This window comes from Giraffa tippelskirchi, chromosome 13 (genome assembly GCF_054371585.1).
Source record: "Giraffa tippelskirchi isolate mGirTip1 chromosome 13, T2T-mGirTip1v1.2.pri, whole genome shotgun sequence".
Lineage (NCBI taxonomy): Eukaryota > Metazoa > Chordata > Mammalia > Artiodactyla > Giraffidae > Giraffa > Giraffa tippelskirchi.
In genome coordinates, this window is record NC_137287.1 from 47,645,327 (window position 1) to 47,662,191 (window position 16,865).

At 53.4% G+C, this 16,865-nt stretch overlaps 1 protein-coding gene across 2 annotated transcripts in view; it reads left to right on the forward strand.

Annotated features, from left to right (window-relative positions):
* The window catches only part of JAG1 (jagged canonical Notch ligand 1), a 35,607-nt gene extending 19,759 nt beyond the window's left edge, over positions 1 to 15,848 (forward strand). Inside the window, exons 6-27 of one of the 2 annotated variants that reach the window (XR_014073721.1) lie at positions 868 to 998; positions 1,207 to 1,326; positions 1,990 to 2,103; positions 3,298 to 3,411; positions 3,982 to 4,095; positions 4,508 to 4,554; positions 4,872 to 5,045; positions 5,565 to 5,715; positions 6,529 to 6,693; positions 7,341 to 7,454; positions 7,922 to 8,035; positions 8,116 to 8,229; positions 8,367 to 8,483; positions 8,957 to 8,984; positions 9,424 to 9,509; positions 10,888 to 11,001; positions 11,629 to 11,738; positions 11,826 to 12,059; positions 12,268 to 12,399; positions 12,799 to 12,949; positions 13,686 to 15,090; positions 15,598 to 15,848. Coding sequence is in view for 1 of the 2 variants with exons in the window: in XM_081559101.1 (XP_081415227.1) it covers positions 868 to 998; positions 1,207 to 1,326; positions 1,990 to 2,103; positions 3,298 to 3,411; positions 3,982 to 4,095; positions 4,508 to 4,554; positions 4,872 to 5,045; positions 5,565 to 5,715; positions 6,529 to 6,693; positions 7,341 to 7,454; positions 7,922 to 8,035; positions 8,116 to 8,229; positions 8,367 to 8,483; positions 8,957 to 8,984; positions 9,424 to 9,509; positions 10,888 to 11,001; positions 11,629 to 11,738; positions 11,826 to 12,059; positions 12,268 to 12,399; positions 12,799 to 12,949; positions 13,686 to 14,143 (2,902 nt within the window). In the remaining variant the exon portion in view is untranslated. Of the gene's footprint in view, positions 1 to 867; positions 999 to 1,206; positions 1,327 to 1,989; positions 2,104 to 3,297; positions 3,412 to 3,981; positions 4,096 to 4,507; positions 4,555 to 4,871; positions 5,046 to 5,564; positions 5,716 to 6,528; positions 6,694 to 7,340; positions 7,455 to 7,921; positions 8,036 to 8,115; positions 8,230 to 8,366; positions 8,484 to 8,956; positions 8,985 to 9,423; positions 9,510 to 10,887; positions 11,002 to 11,628; positions 11,739 to 11,825; positions 12,060 to 12,267; positions 12,400 to 12,798; positions 12,950 to 13,685 lie in introns of both variants that reach the window. The other variant, XM_081559101.1, reaches the window with a different exon arrangement.
* The last annotated feature ends 1,017 nt before the right edge of the window (positions 15,849 to 16,865 follow it).

Below are 16,865 nucleotides of genomic sequence, written 5' to 3' on the forward strand. Positions count from 1 at the left end.
CTCCGACCTGTTTGCTGAAGCTTGATTTCTGAGAAGACACAGTTTCAGAGGGCTTGAAACTTGAGGGAAGAGGAGCTGAGCCCTGCCCCAGGTGAAGGTGTGTGCTTGTGGTTTTGTTTGAGGATCAAAGGCACTCTTTGGCCTCCAAAGAGTCCGATTAGTGATGCACTCATTTATAAAGGAAACGCAACTCCCTTCCCCAATACTAGATAAACTGAGCTGACTCGGTTTTTGCAAAGTGAGAAATAACTAAAATAAAGAGCATAAGCAGCCACGATGGTGGGTCATAAGTCACCTCCAGGGCTGGGTCTGAGCACGGTTGCTTTCCTCGCTCTTCCTGCAGACATGTGTCCAGAGATCCAAGCCCTTCTCTGCGAGGAAGGGTGCCCCCTCCCTCCTTGTCCTGTCTCAGGATGCCTCCATGGGAGGCAGTTTCCTGCCGCCCTTGATATCCCGATGCCTTGTGTGATCTGAGAGGGACCCCAGTCGAGCTGCGGTGTAAAACTCGCCATGTTTGCAGGACTTGTGCGTGGCTGCTGTCACTGGAGGGAGAGCCCTCTTCTCCACCCCCAGGGCTTGACTGATTCCCCACCCAGGGCTCCTGCGGGAGCCCGAGAAGAGAAGAGAGAGCGGCTTTGTGCAGGAAGGCCCTGCGCGGGCCTCTCCCCAGACAGCCCACCTTTTGTCGGGGGTCGCCTGGGCCTGGGAGGGGCCCTCAGTCCAACTGTGAAAATGTTTGTTTAGAGGGAACCCCTGGACGGACCTTGAGCATCTATTGTGCGGTCAGCAGAAGTAGCCAGCCTGGGCTTTGAGGGTCTGTGTTTTCCGGCTCTGGAGGGTAAAGGCTGCTGTGCCGTGTATCCCCAGGTGCCAGTACGGCTGGCAGGGCCTCTACTGCGACAAGTGCATCCCGCACCCCGGCTGCGTCCACGGCACGTGTAACGAGCCCTGGCAGTGCCTCTGCGAGACCAACTGGGGCGGCCAGCTCTGCGACAAAGGTGTGTCCGCGCAGGGACTAGCTTCCTACTTTTGTTTACTTTTATTTGCTGGGGTTTTTATTCCGAATCTGCTTGACCTTGCCTTTAACGCTGTGAATTTGGGTCTATTTCTCTCGGTTTTATTTCGTAAAGAGGAATGGGTCTAGGAACGCAGCAGAGGGGCAGTCTTTCTGATCTTTGAGAGACTTCTTTGGGGTCTTTTTGGCAGATCTCAACTACTGTGGGACCCATCAGCCATGTCTCAATGGAGGAACTTGTAGCAATACAGGGCCTGACAAATACCAGTGTTCCTGCCCTGAAGGGTACTCCGGGCCCAACTGTGAAATCGGTAAGTGGTCTAGGCGCAAAGAGAGCCCCTTTTCTACTTTTTCTGTCCGCTCAACTCAGATACCCTTAGAGACTTGGAAAAAGGTGAAACTGTCCTTCAGTGTTAAGACCTGTGCTCCCAGCAGCTCCGTGGCTCTCTGAAACCTCCCTCCAGGTGCTCAAGTGTTTTGGGTGTGGCTGATTGCATCGGGGCAGCGCGTGCAGGGCAGTGACCCAGCTCCTGGGTCAGAAGCTGGGAGAAAGGTGACTTCCTTTTTCCCCAGACACAGCGGGGTTGTGTCCGATGCTTGCTTTCATTTCTTTCTTTTTTAATATTTATTTTTAATTGATGATTGTATTACAATATTGGTTTGATTTGTCATACATCAACATGAATTAACATAACATAGGTGTACCTATGTCCTCTGCCTCTTGAATCTCCCTCCCACCTCCCACCCATTTCCACCCCTCTAGGTTATTATAGAGCCCCAGTTTGACCTCCCTGAGTCATACAGCAAATTCCCATTGGCTCTCTATTTACACATGTTAGTGTATATGCATCATTTCTTGAAACAAGCTCGAGCTGGTGGCCTGGGTGTGGGCTTTGGCTGGGGGTGGGCGGGGGGCTCACGTCAGGTAGCCTCTTGGTGGGCGTCCCTTGCTGATTGCCCTCTGGTGTCCACAGCGGAGCACGCCTGCCTTTCTGATCCCTGCCACAACAGAGGCAGCTGCAAGGAGACCTCGCTGGGGTTCGAGTGTGAGTGTTCTCCAGGCTGGACTGGCCCCACGTGCTCCACGAGTAAGTCTGGGCTTTGACCTGCGTCCTTTCTTGGCGTGGTGGGTGGGTGCGTGGTGGGGGCAGTGGGTCACTGTGTCAAGATGCAGGACTGTTGGGGCCACACGTCGTCTCAGTGCCGGGTCCGTCTCTGTGGGAGGGGGCAGACGTTGTCTGAGGTCTGAGCTTCCAGTCCTGCGGGAGGAAGTCCCCAGGCTCCCCGTCCTGAGGCAGCCCACCAAGTCAGCAGGTACCGCTCTGATGGGAAGAGGCTCCCCGTGGGGCAGTGGCTCCCTTTGCAGGTGCCCCCTGGAGCTCCGCCTCCTCTGGGTTGAATCCTGGGGGTGGCGGTTCTCCCTGAAGCCCTGCAGAGGCCACTTGTGGGGCAGGTTGTCACTACTGAATTTCATCGTGGGGACAAAAGTTTTCCAAGAGGGACCAGGGCTACCGAGTTACAGATGTGTGGGTCCTGCAGATTCCCTTGGAGTTGGGGAGTCTGTACTCCTTAACAAGCTCCTGGATTTCTGAGGTATCGCCTGGCCTGAGGTCCGCTGTCATCTGCTCCTGAGAGCAGGAGGTGACACAGTTAAGGATTTGGTTCTGGGGTTGGGATCACCCCCACCCACCACTTGTGGGACTCTGATTGCTGCCAACTGTGCCCTGTTTCAACAGAGAAAGGTGGCTTCCTTTCTTCCTGTCTCCTGGGGCATGAAGGCTCAGCGAGGAGGCTCACAGGGAGAGTCTGCCACCTCCTGAGTGTGCAGGAGACGAACCCGCCAAAGACTCTGGAGTCCAGTGCAGAAGTGGGAGGTTGGGTACCCCAGGCATGTTACTTTGGGAGAACTCTGAGCAGATGAGAATATGATTTTTTTCACCAGTGAAGAAAGTTATTTATCCTTACCATTCCTTAGCTACCTCTGAGGTATGATAAAACTTTTCTTTAGAAATAAAGGTGGGCAGAGATGGTGTCCCAAATTACCAAGGGCTGATGCCCAGGGATCCAGCTGGCTCTCCTGCCCGCTTAGGTCGGGGATTAGATGAACTGGGCCAGTAGGGGATTTAAAGCTAAAATCGGGCCTTACTGTCATCATGGCCGTCACTTGCAGCAGGTGCCTGGCTCTTAAGTTGAAGGTCCCTCATGTGAGGGGTGGTGTTAAACTAGCTAATTGTCAAATGGATTGAGATTAAGTTGCCAACCCTCTCCTCTCTGTCAAACAGACATTGATGACTGTTCTCCAAATAACTGTTCCCACGGGGGCACCTGCCAGGACTTGGTTAATGGATTTAAGTGTGTGTGCCCACCCCAATGGACTGGCAAAACGTGCCAGTTAGGTAAGAGAACTCCTGCACCAGGGTTAGCGTGAATCCTCCAAGCTGTTAGGGAAGATGCATGTGACCAGCGATGCCAGTTCACGGGCAATCCCTCCCGAGAGGAGTGTCCTCCAGCGAGCCTGGGAGAAATCACTTGTATGCAAATGGCCTGGCTCTTTGAGGCCCTGTGGGAAAGTCGTGGGATTCCTCAGACCATGTCAATCGTCTCTCCCTCTGAGAAGTGTTCAGCTGGGTTCCAAACAGGGATGATCTCATGAAATGAGCTGTCTGCATTCTTTTTGCCACTTTTAAATCCCAGCAACTAGGCTGCGCTGGACTCTGCACAGAGTGCCTGGTAGCTCTCTGCTGTCCAGTTGGGGGCTGGCTGTTCACAGCAGCTGGGAAGTTATCAGTTAGCGTGCCTTATTGGATCATGGCTAGGAGGATTCAGATGTTCCAAATAGTATCTCTTATTTAGCGAGCTTATTAAAATGTCTCATTTCAGACAAACTATTGGTGGTTTTTTTTTGTGGGTGTGCAGGGTCGGGGAGGTGGAACCCCATTTCTCACTGTTCATCCTCTTTCTTTCAGATGCAAATGAATGCGAGGCCAAACCTTGTGTAAATGCCAGATCCTGTAAGAATCTGATTGGCAGCTACTACTGCGATTGCCTCCCAGGTTGGATGGGTCAAAACTGTGACATAAGTGAGTGAGGCTTTCAGGATTTTGATTTTCATGACGCCAGGGTGTTGAAGGTGTTGGCCAGCTATATATAGTAAGGCTCCAGGTTTAAGACTTGAGAAGTAGAAGGAAAACCTTATAGAGGGATGTTTTTGGAGAGGGAGTGTTCAGTGAAAACATACTTGTTATCAGGCTCATTAGCTGGTAAAACAGTACACTGATAAGGTGGCTAAAACAATGATGTGAAGTTACAGTAGCTCAGTCTGGAAGAATTAGGTAGGGAGTGTTCCCACCCAGTAATAACCTTATCTCACAGGAAGCACACAGGAAATCTGATTGGAGGTTTTTAATCTGTCCTGAGAGGAGAAGGCTTTTCAATTAAGCCCAGTTTCAATGTAAATTGCCCCTCTGATGTGATGACTTGTTTATTTTTTAGATATTAATGACTGCGTCGGCCAGTGTCAGAATGATGCCTCCTGTCAGGTATGTAAATCTTTGCTTCAATCAAAACCTTTGTGATTGACAAGCCTTAAGATTGATGGGGCCCCGGGAAAGCTCTGACCCTGGGAGATTTTAAACTGCAGATGAAAAGGGAGGCTCTGGACACTTCACCTGGCTCATGTTGCCCCAGCCTCCCTCCTGGAATCATCTTGACAGCATGAGCATAGAAACTCCTCTCTCACGTTTGGAGAGGCGTTGCCTCTTTCAGGGAATCAGCTGAACCACCGAAGGAAGCCCCGTGTTTGTGCAGCACCTAGAAAAAAATGCATGTGTTTCTCCCCCTCCTTCTCCTCCTCCAGGATTTGGTTAATGGTTATCGCTGTATCTGTCCACCTGGCTATGCAGGCGATCACTGTGAGACAGACATCGATGAGTGTGCCAGCAACCCCTGTCTCAACGGGGGTCACTGTCAGAACGAAATCAACAGATTCCAGTGTCTGTGTCCTACTGGTTTCTCCGGAAACCTCTGTCAGGTGAGCCAGGCTAGAGCGCTGATGGCCAGGTTTTCACAGACAGTCTCCTCCTCTCCCTCCATCCCCCAACACAGTCTGGAGTCTCCTTTTGACTAGGGACCTCTGCTAGATAAGCCGTGAAAGGAGGATGATTAGTGATTTGTCTTCCAGGTGTCTGTTGATTTCTTTATTTTTCACTGGAGGATAATTGCTTATGTGATGTTGTGTCGGTGTCTGCCATACAACAGTGTGAATCAGCCAGTAGTACACACATGTCCTATCCCTCTGAACCTCCCTCCCACCCCCCACCAGCCTGTCAGTTTCTTTTTGTCAGTTTCATCCAGACCCAGCGCTCTCCCACTCTGCCCTGTTTTTTCAAATGCTTACCTGGACAGTGTCTAGGACACAGCTGTAGATCCTGCTGCGTGTCCTCCTGACAGAAGCAGTTGGAAGGGCCAGATTCCGGGGGCCGCTGCCCCAGAGGAGTCATAATCATGCCTTTGTTTTACTTTGTTCCCTGCCTGGTCCCTGGTCTCACAGCTGGACATCGATTATTGTGAGCCCAATCCCTGCCAGAACGGCGCCCAGTGCTACAACCGCGCCAGTGACTATTTCTGCAAGTGTCCTGAGGACTACGAAGGCAAGAACTGCTCCCACCTTAAAGACCACTGCCGCACCACCCCCTGCGAAGGTACTGCCTTCCCCACTGAACGCGGGCTCCTCTGTGAGGCTCCTCCTCCTCTCTGGCCATTTGTCACTGTCCTGGGACACTCGAGGGGAATGTAGATTGATAGCCTCTTTGGAGGGAAGCCAGAACACGTGGAAACAATCTTTCCAGGCCGCCAGTTGGGGGGGACCATGCCTGCAAGTAGCCTGGAGAGAGAAGGAAATTCATTTAGCATCCCGTCCTGGGACGGGCTGGTCTGCAAGCTGAGACTTTCCATGGGGCACCCATTTCAGCAGAGCCTTCTGCCTTGGTGGTCTCTGCACCGGCAGGTACAAGAGCCTCAGGCCACGTGTGGTCCAGAGCATTTAGAGAGCGATCAGGGCAACTAGAAACCCTGATGTACCTAACTTTCATTCACTTAGATGTAAATAGCACCTGTGGCTGCTGTGTGAGGTGGCTCAGCCCATAGGTTCTGTAAGTCCGTCCTGCAGCCGTGTGTGCCACTGAGTGGAGGGGAAAGCCGTTCCTCCTCGTCAGCCAGCTTCCAGCAAAATTGGCAGATGTAGAAGGAAGGGTGGACAGGGCCTCCATGCATGAGCTTCTAGGCTCCACAGGGAGAAAATGCCTCAAAAAAAAACAACCACTCTCCTCTCAGTGTGGAGTGTCGGCTTTGTCATAGTTCACGCAGCACATTGCGATCTTGGCCCCCGAGGCGCCTTGTGGCTTCTTACCCTCAGTAGCCAAGGGCACTTGCCTCTGGGAGAGCAGGCGGCATGGGTCCTGTGTTCGGGAATGCCGGGTCCCTGGCGGGGAGCTGAGCCCAGGTCTGTCTTGCAGTGATTGACAGCTGCACAGTGGCCATGGCCTCCAATGACACGCCGGAAGGGGTGCGCTACATCTCCTCCAATGTCTGCGGCCCCCACGGGAAGTGCAAGAGTCAGTCGGGAGGCAAGTTCACCTGTGACTGTAACAAAGGCTTCACCGGAACCTACTGCCATGAAAGTAAGACCGCATGGCGTCCAGGATGGGGGCGAGGGCCCTACGCTGCCTGGCCTAGCCGTGGGGTGGGGCGGGGCCTGAACTCTTCAAGGCGAGACCAGCTTGGGGTGCCGTCTAGGACCCAAGACCGAGGTAGTGCTTAACTGACATCACTGATGCCTCTGGGTCTCCAGAACATTTGTTTCAGAAGGTTCTGAAACCTTCGTAGATAGGGTGGTCCGCCTTCCATAGCAATTTCTTCCTGACTCGCACTAAGGAGCTTCGTGTGAGGATGTTCAATAGAATGGACAGGTTGCCCTTTGGAGGCCCCTGCTTCCTCAGCTCGGAGAAGGCAATGGCACCCCACTCCAGTACTCTTGCCTGGAAAATCCCATGGACGGAGGAGCCTGGTAGGCTGTAGTCCATGGGGTCGCTAAGAGTCAGACATGACTGAGCGACTTCACTTCACTTTTCCTGTTCATGCACTGGAGAAGGAAATGACAACCCACTCCAGTATTCTTGCCTGGAGAATCCCAGGGATGGCGGAGCCTGGTGGGCTGCCGTCTGTGGGGCCGCACAGAGTCGGACACGACTGAAGCGCCTCGAAGAGTGCTGGCGGGGGCGTCGCTTCTCCTGCATTCACCCGGGTTCTGTGTCCCCTCCTTCCCCAGACATTAACGACTGTGAGAGCAACCCCTGTAGAAACGGCGGCACCTGCATCGACGGCATCAACTCCTACGCGTGCATCTGCAGCGGCGGCTGGGAGGGGGCCCACTGCGAGGCCAGTGCGTTGGGCTCCCTGCGGACAGCTGCACTGGGGGGGGTGGTGGGCAGAGGCAGCCCGGCCGGCCTTTCCTTTTAATGAGAAGGTCTGGAAGCAAGGCCCCAGAAACTCCTGCCTGGGACAGGAGAGCCTGCATGCTGTTAGCATTCGCTGGTGCTCATGCCAGCCCGTGGGAGGGAGTTTCTGTGGAGATGCTTCGAGAATTAGCCCCTGGAATTAGGATGCTAGACATCCCGGCTTACAAAGAAAGGGGTCATCTTTTCTGCCCATCCTGAGTTTAACCATGACTTGTCCTGGGCTCCTTTATTCCTGGGAAAGGCTGACCCTGCTTAAGTCCCAGGTTGGCTGTGCTGGTTTTTGAACTGGGAGTGGAAAACAGGGTGAAGGTGGAGAGACACGCCTCTTACATAGCGTGGGGCGTTGAAGGGCCTGGGAGTGTCTTCACCTGGGTGTCTGCTCTCACTGCAGACATTAACGACTGCAGCCAGAACCCCTGCCACAACGGAGGCTCCTGTCGCGACTTGGTCAATGACTTTTACTGCGACTGTAAAAACGGGTGGAAAGGCAAGACCTGCCACTCACGTAAGTGGGGGCCGGCGGAGACCCTGGCCTGTGTCTGGGGAGGGGGGCCGGCCCGGGCTTACACCGATCTCCTTGGCCAGGTGACAGCCAGTGTGACGAGGCCACGTGCAATAACGGAGGCACCTGCTACGACGAGGGGGACGCTTTCAAGTGCATGTGCCCTGGAGGCTGGGAAGGCACGACCTGCAACATAGGTACCGTTCCGCCCCCACGGGTGTGGCGAGGGCCGTGCATCCGAGTGCCTGGGACCTCTCTCCGGGGCCTCTGTTTTGTCCCTTGTGCGGTCTCCAGAGCCTCAGGGAGCGTGCTCCTGTCTGCTCTTGTCTTGCAGCCCGGAACAGCAGCTGCCTGCCCAGCCCATGCCACAATGGGGGCACCTGCGTGGTCAACGGCGAGTCCTTCACGTGTGTCTGCAAGGAAGGCTGGGAGGGGCCCATTTGCACTCAGAGTGAGTATCCTCCCGACCCCAAGCTCTGAGAGGGCCGCAGGAGCCCATCCTGATCCCTGGGGGCTGGCGATGGAAACCAGAAGTGGAGCTGTGTGATGGCTCCGTGTGCATCACCTGGGTCTGTTCTGAGGCCCTGATGGGAGGCAGCCCTGCCCCGGGCATGAGAAAGTCACCCACGAGATAAGTGGACACAGATGGCAGCTTGGTTCCCGGCCCTGGTCTGACCAAGAGCCATTCTCACAGCCCCCTACCCAGCCCGCCCCGGGTCTCTTCCTGTGTACAAATGTCCCACGGTGACTGGAACAAAGTGTGATGTGGGCCTGGTTCCAATTGAGCAGAGGCCTTAAGCTCCTTCTGCTGGTGTTAATGACAGCCTTATCACCTGGGTATCGTGGAAATCACTGGTGTTTTCACTTAGGGCTAAGGAGGCTTCGCTGTTAAGTTTTTGGAATTTTTTCTTTTTTACTTTGCAGACACCAATGACTGCAGTCCTCATCCCTGGTAAGCATGGCACCCTGTTATGCAAGCACTTGTTGGCTGTGACAGGTGTGGGCCTCTCCTGGGCCTCTTGTGTAAAATTCAGGTTCTGATTCAGGAGGGCTGGGGGTTGCTGCAGATTCCTTCTTTCCGACAAGCTCCCATGCAGTGCCCATCACACTAGTCCATGGGCCACACTTTAGTCAGATGATGTCCGCGTTTAGAGCAGTGATGCTCAGACTTGGCTGTACACAGGACTCACTGGAGAGGGTTTAGTGCCTGGGACTGGACTGTAGCTCTTGCCACCAAGAACCGTGAACTGGATGCTCTGGGGGTGGGACCCAGGCATTGGTGCGCGTGAGCAGGGCTGAGAGCTGCCCATCATAACCAGCGTGAGGCCACCTTTGGAGGTGGGGGTGGCAGGCAGGGAGGTGTGATAACCAAGGGGTCTTTGCTCTCGTAGTTACAACAGTGGCACATGCGTGGATGGTGAGAACTGGTACCGCTGTGAATGCGCCCCCGGTTTTGCTGGGCCCGACTGCAGAATAAGTAAGGACCACCTCTGACTGGTTTCTCCCCACCCCACCCCTTAGTCCAAGAGTTTTCATCTCTAAAACAATTATGGCCATGGTTCTAAGTAGCCTTGACAAGTACTCTCCTGCTTCCAGCTGGGAGCAACATGCCCCTGGCTGGACTCTCCCTCCCACACTCCTGCTGGCCCTTCCCTGAGGGGCACAGCCCCCTCGTTCCTGGGGAAGAGAGCCTCGGCCACAGCATCTGGTGATTAATCTACTTTGAGGCTCTAAGGAAAGTGTGTGCTTCTCCCTGTGATAACATGAAATGATGGGCAAGGATGCATAGCCACAGACCTCAGCCACAGGAAGGACTGGGGCTGTGGTTTCCAAGGCTTGATCAGGCCCCACTGAAATGATTCAAACCTTATGAGGTCAGGAAACAGTTTTTTAGGAAGTTTACAGTTTATTCTGAGCCTTTTTTCTACGCCCTTTCTTTTGCCAAAAAAAAAAAGTGATAGATCAGTTGTGCTTCTTTGTGTATGTTCTTATCCCTCAATAATTATTTGAAGTTTTACTGGTCCTCCTTGAGGTCCCCAAGTCTGGATCTTCAAGAACTACTGGGGGCGGGCGGGGGATGAAAAGTGAAAGTGAAGTCACTCAGTTGTGACCAACTCTCTGTGACCCCATGGACTGTAGCCCACCAGGCCCCTCTGTCCATGAGATTCTCCAGGCAGAAATACTGGAGTGGGCTGCCATTGCCTTCTCCAGGGGATCTTCCCAACACAGTATCTTCCTGGGTCTTCCCAACCCAGGAGTTGAACCCACGTCTCCCACATTGCAGGCAGACTCTTTACCGTCTGCGCCACCAGGGGCTCTACTGGGTGGGGGATCTTTGTGTCTATTTCATGTTTCTGAATCAAGGATTGGCAGATTATGGCCTGGGGGCCAAATCTGGCCCACTGCCTGCTTTTGTAAATAAAGTTTTATTGACCCACAACCACTCTTGTTTACGTACTGTCAGGGTTGCTTTCATGCTACAAGAGTTGAGCGGTTGTGACAGAGACCACATGGCCCACAAAGCCTAAGATACTTGTTAGCTGACCCTTTTCAAGATCTTGGCCGGCCTTTGTTCTCTAAATTACACCATCAGAGAAAAGGAGCACTTAATTAAAAATTGCTGTTTCCCCGAATAAGAAATTCTCAGCTGTTAGAAGTCAGGCTAGTGGTGACCCTTGGGTGGCCGTGACGGGAGACTCTGGGAGTACTGATGATCATTTCTTCATTTGGGTGCTGGTCGCATGATGAAAATGCACTCAGCATGTACTAAGGCCTACAGATCCTGTCTGTATGTTTTATCAGAAAAGCATTGGTGCCCCCCATTGGAGCCTAAACTTGAACTCCATTTCTCCTAGACATCAACGAATGCCAGTCTTCACCGTGTGCCTTCGGGGCCACTTGTGTGGATGAGATCAATGGTTACCGCTGTATCTGCCCCCCAGGGCACAGTGGTGCCACATGCCAGGAAGGTATGTGGGCCAGGTCCAGCTGCCGTGTGTCCCCTGGGCTGAGCGGGCATTGCAGCCACCTTTTTGACTGTTTGTGTGTGGACATTGTGCTCAGGGAGAGAACAAAGAGGGGACATCCACCGGAGACCCCTAGGAACGGGAAACCTGAGGGTCCTTTGAAACTAGAGTCACTGTTGGTTTTAGCCAGCTTTTGTCACCATTATGCTCTGTAACTACCCTCCCCAACCTCTGTGCCTATAGCAAGCAGCTGTGATGCTTGTGGGCATGCAGGGCAAGCAGAGTGATGGATGCCTTGAGCTGGGCACCCAGTTCTGTTCTGTGTGCCACCCCATCCTTTTTGGACCGGCACTGTATCCAGGGCGTGTCCTTTCCCTGGCAGACAGCAGGCTCTTGAGGGGCTGAGCTCACTCCCAGGGAGAGACTCTGCTCAACTGAGCACAGCTGGTTGTGTGGCCAGGTGCAGGGTCTGCTGGGGAGGGAGGAACGCTTGCCCGCTGTGGGAGCAGCTGCGTTGTCACCGGGCAAAGGGCGACGGGCATCAGCACCTCCCACTGGGCAGGGAGGGAAGAATCAGGAGGACCGTCTCCAGAAAGGGCAGCTCCTGCCACTCACGGGTCTGCGCCTCAGTTTCAGGGAGGTCGTGCGTCACCATAGGGAGCATGATACCTGACGGGGCCAAGTGGGACGATGACTGCAACGCCTGCCAGTGCCTGGACGGGAGGGTCGCCTGCTCCAAGGTAGGTGCGGCCTGGCCACCTGCGTCCCGCAGCCGCGCCAAACCTCCGCTGGGCGCCTCCTGAGCCGCACTCCGTCTGTCTCTGCAGGTGTGGTGTGGCCCTCGCCCTTGCTCGCTGCACAAAGGGCACAACCAGTGCCCCAGCGGACAGACCTGCGTGCCCATCCTGGACACCCAGTGCTTCGTGCGCCCCTGCACTGGGGTGGGCGAGTGCCGGTCCCCAAGCCTCCAGCCCGTGAGGACCAAGTGCGTGTCCGACCCCTACTACCAAGACAACTGTGCCAACATCACCTTCACCTTCAACAAGGAGATGATGTCGCCGGTATGGAACACTTCTGGCTGGCTCTGGAGAGGTGGGGTGTGTCCGCTTGCCCTAAAGCAGAGACATCACGAGCTCGGATCTCTTCCTTAGCCTGGATTCTTGTCCTTTACCAAAGTTCAGCTTGCACGTAGCCTCCCTTTCAAGTAAACAGCAGTCTTTTTTTGTTCCGCTCCCTTACACATGTGTGCATTTTAAAATATCATTCTAGGGTCTCACCACGGAGCATATTTGCAGCGAACTGCGGAACTTGAACATTTTGAAGAATGTTTCTGCCAAATATTCGATTTACATAGCTTGCGAGCCTTCCCCTTCTGCAAACAATGAAATACATGTGACCATTGTGAGTATGAGACCCATTCACACCTAGTCGTTTCATTGGAAGTAGCCCACAAAGCTCACTTAGCTTAGTATTCAGATGAGCAGATACATGGAAGGAGAGCTTGATGTACATGTGTGTTAGTAGCTCAGTCATGTCCGACTCTTTGCAACCTCATGGACCATAGCCCACCAGGCTCCTCTGTCCCTGGGATTTCCTAGGCAGGAATAGTGGAGTGGGTTGCCATTTCCTTCTCCAGGAGATCTTCCGAACCCAGAAGTCCCCACCTGAGTCCTCCCGCATTGTAGACAGATTCTTTACCGTCTGAGCCACCAGGGAATGGCATACATGTATGGTCAAATAATTTTGAGTAAACGTGACTGGTGAGTGTCCCTAACCCCCGGTGTCTGCTTCCTTCTCCAGTCTGCTGAAGACATCCGGGATGATGGAAACCCTATCAAGGAGATCACCGACAGAATCATCGATCTTGTTAGTAAACGTGATGGGAACAGCTCGCTGATCGCTGCCGTTGCGGAAGTGAGAGTTCAGAGGCGTCCTCTGAAGAACAGAACAGGTGAGTGGTGGGGCAGGGGTCCTTTTCTGTGAGGACTGTCCTGTCTAGCTCATCAATAAGACCAGTACAAGCAGCATCCAGGGAAACCATCAGGCGGGAGGTTACCTGCCAGTTCCCTATTCAAGGACCCCCATTTTTAGTGAGAAGACAGAGGCCCGCTGACATGACAAGATCCCACGGCTGTGGGCAGAGGCGGCTCTGACTTGTCCCCTGCCTGCGGGCTGTCTCTGGCTGCCAGGCACCGTCCTGGCAGAGTGTTGCTATACCCTGAGGATGTGTCTTCATGGAGCCTGCCTTGTGCTCCAGGGAGGGGGAACAGTCCATCCTAAGCGCGGCTTTGATGAATGGCTCAGTGGCCCTGCAGAGCAGCCGGAGTCCCCCAGGATCCCTGGAGCATCACTGTGCTATAGCTGGCACGGGGGACCCCTGGGGGCGTTGGAGCCATGCGTCCCAGGGCCCTCTTTCTGATGATTCTGAGAACCAGCTCATCTCACGAGCTGTCTCAGTCGCCAGACTCCCCAGCCCTGGCCCAGACGCCTCTCCCCACACAGAGGTGGGCACCTGTATGGGCTGCTGTTTGGCCTGGTCTCTCCAGGGAGGCCGGCAGGGTCTCTGAGGACGCCGGGGAGGGACGATGCAGCTGGGGCGGGGGATGCCGCCCCTCTTCCGGACCGGGGCCAGGGGCACCGGTGTGTGGCTCACCTGGGCTCCCCGCCGCCACTGCCCTGCCTTGCAGATTTCCTGGTGCCCCTGCTGAGCTCCGTGCTGACCGTGGCCTGGGTCTGCTGCCTTGTCACCGCCTTCTACTGGTGCGTGCGCAAGCGGCGGAAGCCGGGCAGCCACGCGCGCGCGGCCTCCGAGGACAACACCACCAACAACGTGCGTGAGCAGCTGAACCAGATTAAGAACCCCATCGAGAAGCACGGGGCCAACACGGTCCCCATCAAGGACTACGAGAGCAAGAACTCCAAAATGTCCAAAATAAGGACACACAACTCGGAGGTGGAGGAGGACGACATGGACAAGCACCAGCAGAAGGCGCGCTTCGCCAAGCAGGCCACGTACACGCTGGTCGACCGAGAGGAGAAGCCCCCCCATGGCACGCCGGCCAAACACCCCAACTGGACAAACAAACAGGACAACAGAGACCTGGAGAGCGCGCAGAGCCTGAACCGCATGGAGTACATCGTATAGCAGACGGCGGGCGCGGTCCGAGGGCTCCCAGGGCTCCTGCTCCTGCAGCTGCCCTGTCTGTCGTGTTCCGGCCCCATGCTGTCCTGGGCGTAGAGTCCTGTGTTAATTTAAGTTCTGACAAGCTGGCTTACACTGGCAGTGGTAGTTTCTGTGGTTGGCTGGGTGGCACCGCACCGCGCAGCTACGCAAACACCGGTCCCCCCGCCCCCGCACCTCTGGATCAGGCTCCCGGGAGAACGCCCAGCTTCCATTTCTGCCAGATGTCCCGATGGTGATGCAGTCTTAGGATCATAGTTTTTATTTATATTTATTGACTCGAGTTGTTTTTGTATATTGGTTTTATGATGACGTCCAAGTAGTTCTGTATTTGAAAAGTGCCTTTGCAGCTCAGAACCACAGCAACTATCACAAATGAGTTTATTATTTATTTTTTTTATTGTATTTTGTTGTTGTCGTTGGGGGAGGGGGGACTTTGATGTCAGCAGTTGCTGGTAAAATGAAGAATTTAAAGAGGAAAAATGTGTCAAAAGTAGAATTTTGTATAGTTATGTAAATAATTCTTTTTTTTATTAATCACTGTGTATATTTGATTTATTAACTTAATAATCAAGAGCCTTAAGACATCATTCCTTTTTATTTATATGTACGTGTTTAGAATTGAAGGTTTTTGATAGCGTTGTAAGCATATGGCTTTATTTTTTGAACTTATTTTCTTATTACGTGTTGCCTATAAGCCAAAATTAAGGTGTTTGAAAATAGTTTAAGACAATAGGATGGCCTTTCGTGCCTGGAATACTGGTGGAATTTTTTTTTTTGCATACGACGTCAGATATTTAAAACCCCGACTGAGGCAGTTTGAGAATTAGTCTAGAACAGTTGTTTTTTTTTTTTTAGACTTGAAGAGAGACAGGCAAGTGATCTGCTGCCTAGCAGTTTAAGGGAACAAGGTGAGCTATGACTAAACATAGCCGAAATGTGAGTGGTTGAAGATCAATAAAAATATCAAATTAATTGTGTGAAGTTGGAAGCACACCAATCTTATTTTGTAAATTCTGATTTCTTGTCACCATTCGTTATGTAAGACTGATTTGATTTTTTTATCTACTGCATATAGGGAGTATTCTAATAAGCTAGTTGAATACTTGAACCGTAAAATGTCCAGTAAGATCACTGTTTAGATTTGCCAGAGTCCACTGCCTGCCTTAAGTGAGGAAATTAAAATGCTAATGCTATGATGAAGTTTAAGTTCAAAAAGGCTTATTCAAAACTGATTTTGTTAGTTCACCATTGAGACCAGAAGATCCTTTGTATTGTCCTCTTAGTGTTATATGAACATAAACATGCATCTTTGTGTTGTTCCTGGCAATACATTTTGAAAAGTCATATTTATTAAATTTTTTGTAAGAAAACATGGACCAGTGTGGCCTCTTCTGAGCTTATGTATTTTTGCCCAGCTGTGCCTCTGCCTCTGGCCTGGGTCTGTCTGGTGACCGGGATGCGAGAAGCAGGCTGTACTCCTCGGGGGCCCAGAGCAGGAACGGCAAGCCTTTTCAGCCATCACCTTCATCTTCAGTTCTTGAAACCCCTCCCAGAGAGGCTGCTGTGAAGCTGGAGCTGTGAGAGCCCCCTCTTGGGGGCCTTGATGCCCTTGTTATTCGACAGCGAGTGTGAATACTGCTTGAATAAACACCACTGGATTAATGGCCTGCAGTGTGGATGTGAATTGTTTTGAGCAACTTTGGGGCGATGCCCACCTCAGAGGGTTTTAAATAGCTTAGAACGGTGCTGAGGGATTAGGAGGGTGGCAGGATGCTTTCTTCTCTGGCTGCCTGGAGGAATAGGGGTGTCCTGGCGTTACTGAGGACCACACCCTCGAGGCTTTGGGCCTGCTTGTGCCTCCAGGCTGGCCTCCGGGAGGTTGTGAGGCTGGCTGCTCATCACCTTATTCCCGGAGGTGAGCCGGCGCCGGCCTCTTTCTCGGTCAGCCTGGGGTGCCGGCGCTGGGCTGTTCCCACCTGTGACGGGAGGAGAGCGTGGCTGTCACTGGCGTCTGCTGGGCCAAGGCCAACAGGCGTGCCCTGCGTGGTGTCGGGGGGGTGTGTGGGGGGCGCTTTGCTTCTGGCACCTCTGCGTGGAGGGTGAGCCGCCAGGGACGGGCTCGTGGACAGCTTCCAGCAGCTTCAGGGAGCTGCCAGGAGTGCCCTCCTCTGCAGGAAGCCCCAGCTTACCCTCCTCCCAGCCGCGGCTCTCCTGCTGTCCACCCCATCCAGTCTCCGTGCTGCACTTCCAACTGGAGCACCAGACTGAGCGGAGGAAGAGCCATGCGGCTGTTGATCTTGCTTCATTCTCAGGACCCTTCTCTTTCTACCAGGTTAGGAGGTGTGGCCCAGCGGGTGTCGTGGTTAGGAGTGGATGGCAGGCTGGGGCATCCCTGTTCCTGGTGCCGCTCTCTGCGGGGTGCGGTCAGAGGGAGGAGCAGACCGACCAGTAGGACCAAGTCTGAATTCCAACACTACTTTGCTCTGGTGGTTTGTAATCTTGGATTCTGCAGGACCCCCAAGTTCCCTGGGTAGTTGCCAGATGCTTGTGTGCCAAGAAAAAAGTTTGATGAGCCTCTGCAGTTCTTTGTTCTAAGAGACAAGTGATCTCGAGATTGTTATTTCAAGGAGCCGTCTATGCAGGACACTCTGGGTAGTGGAAAGGAGGAGACAGGCTCATCTGG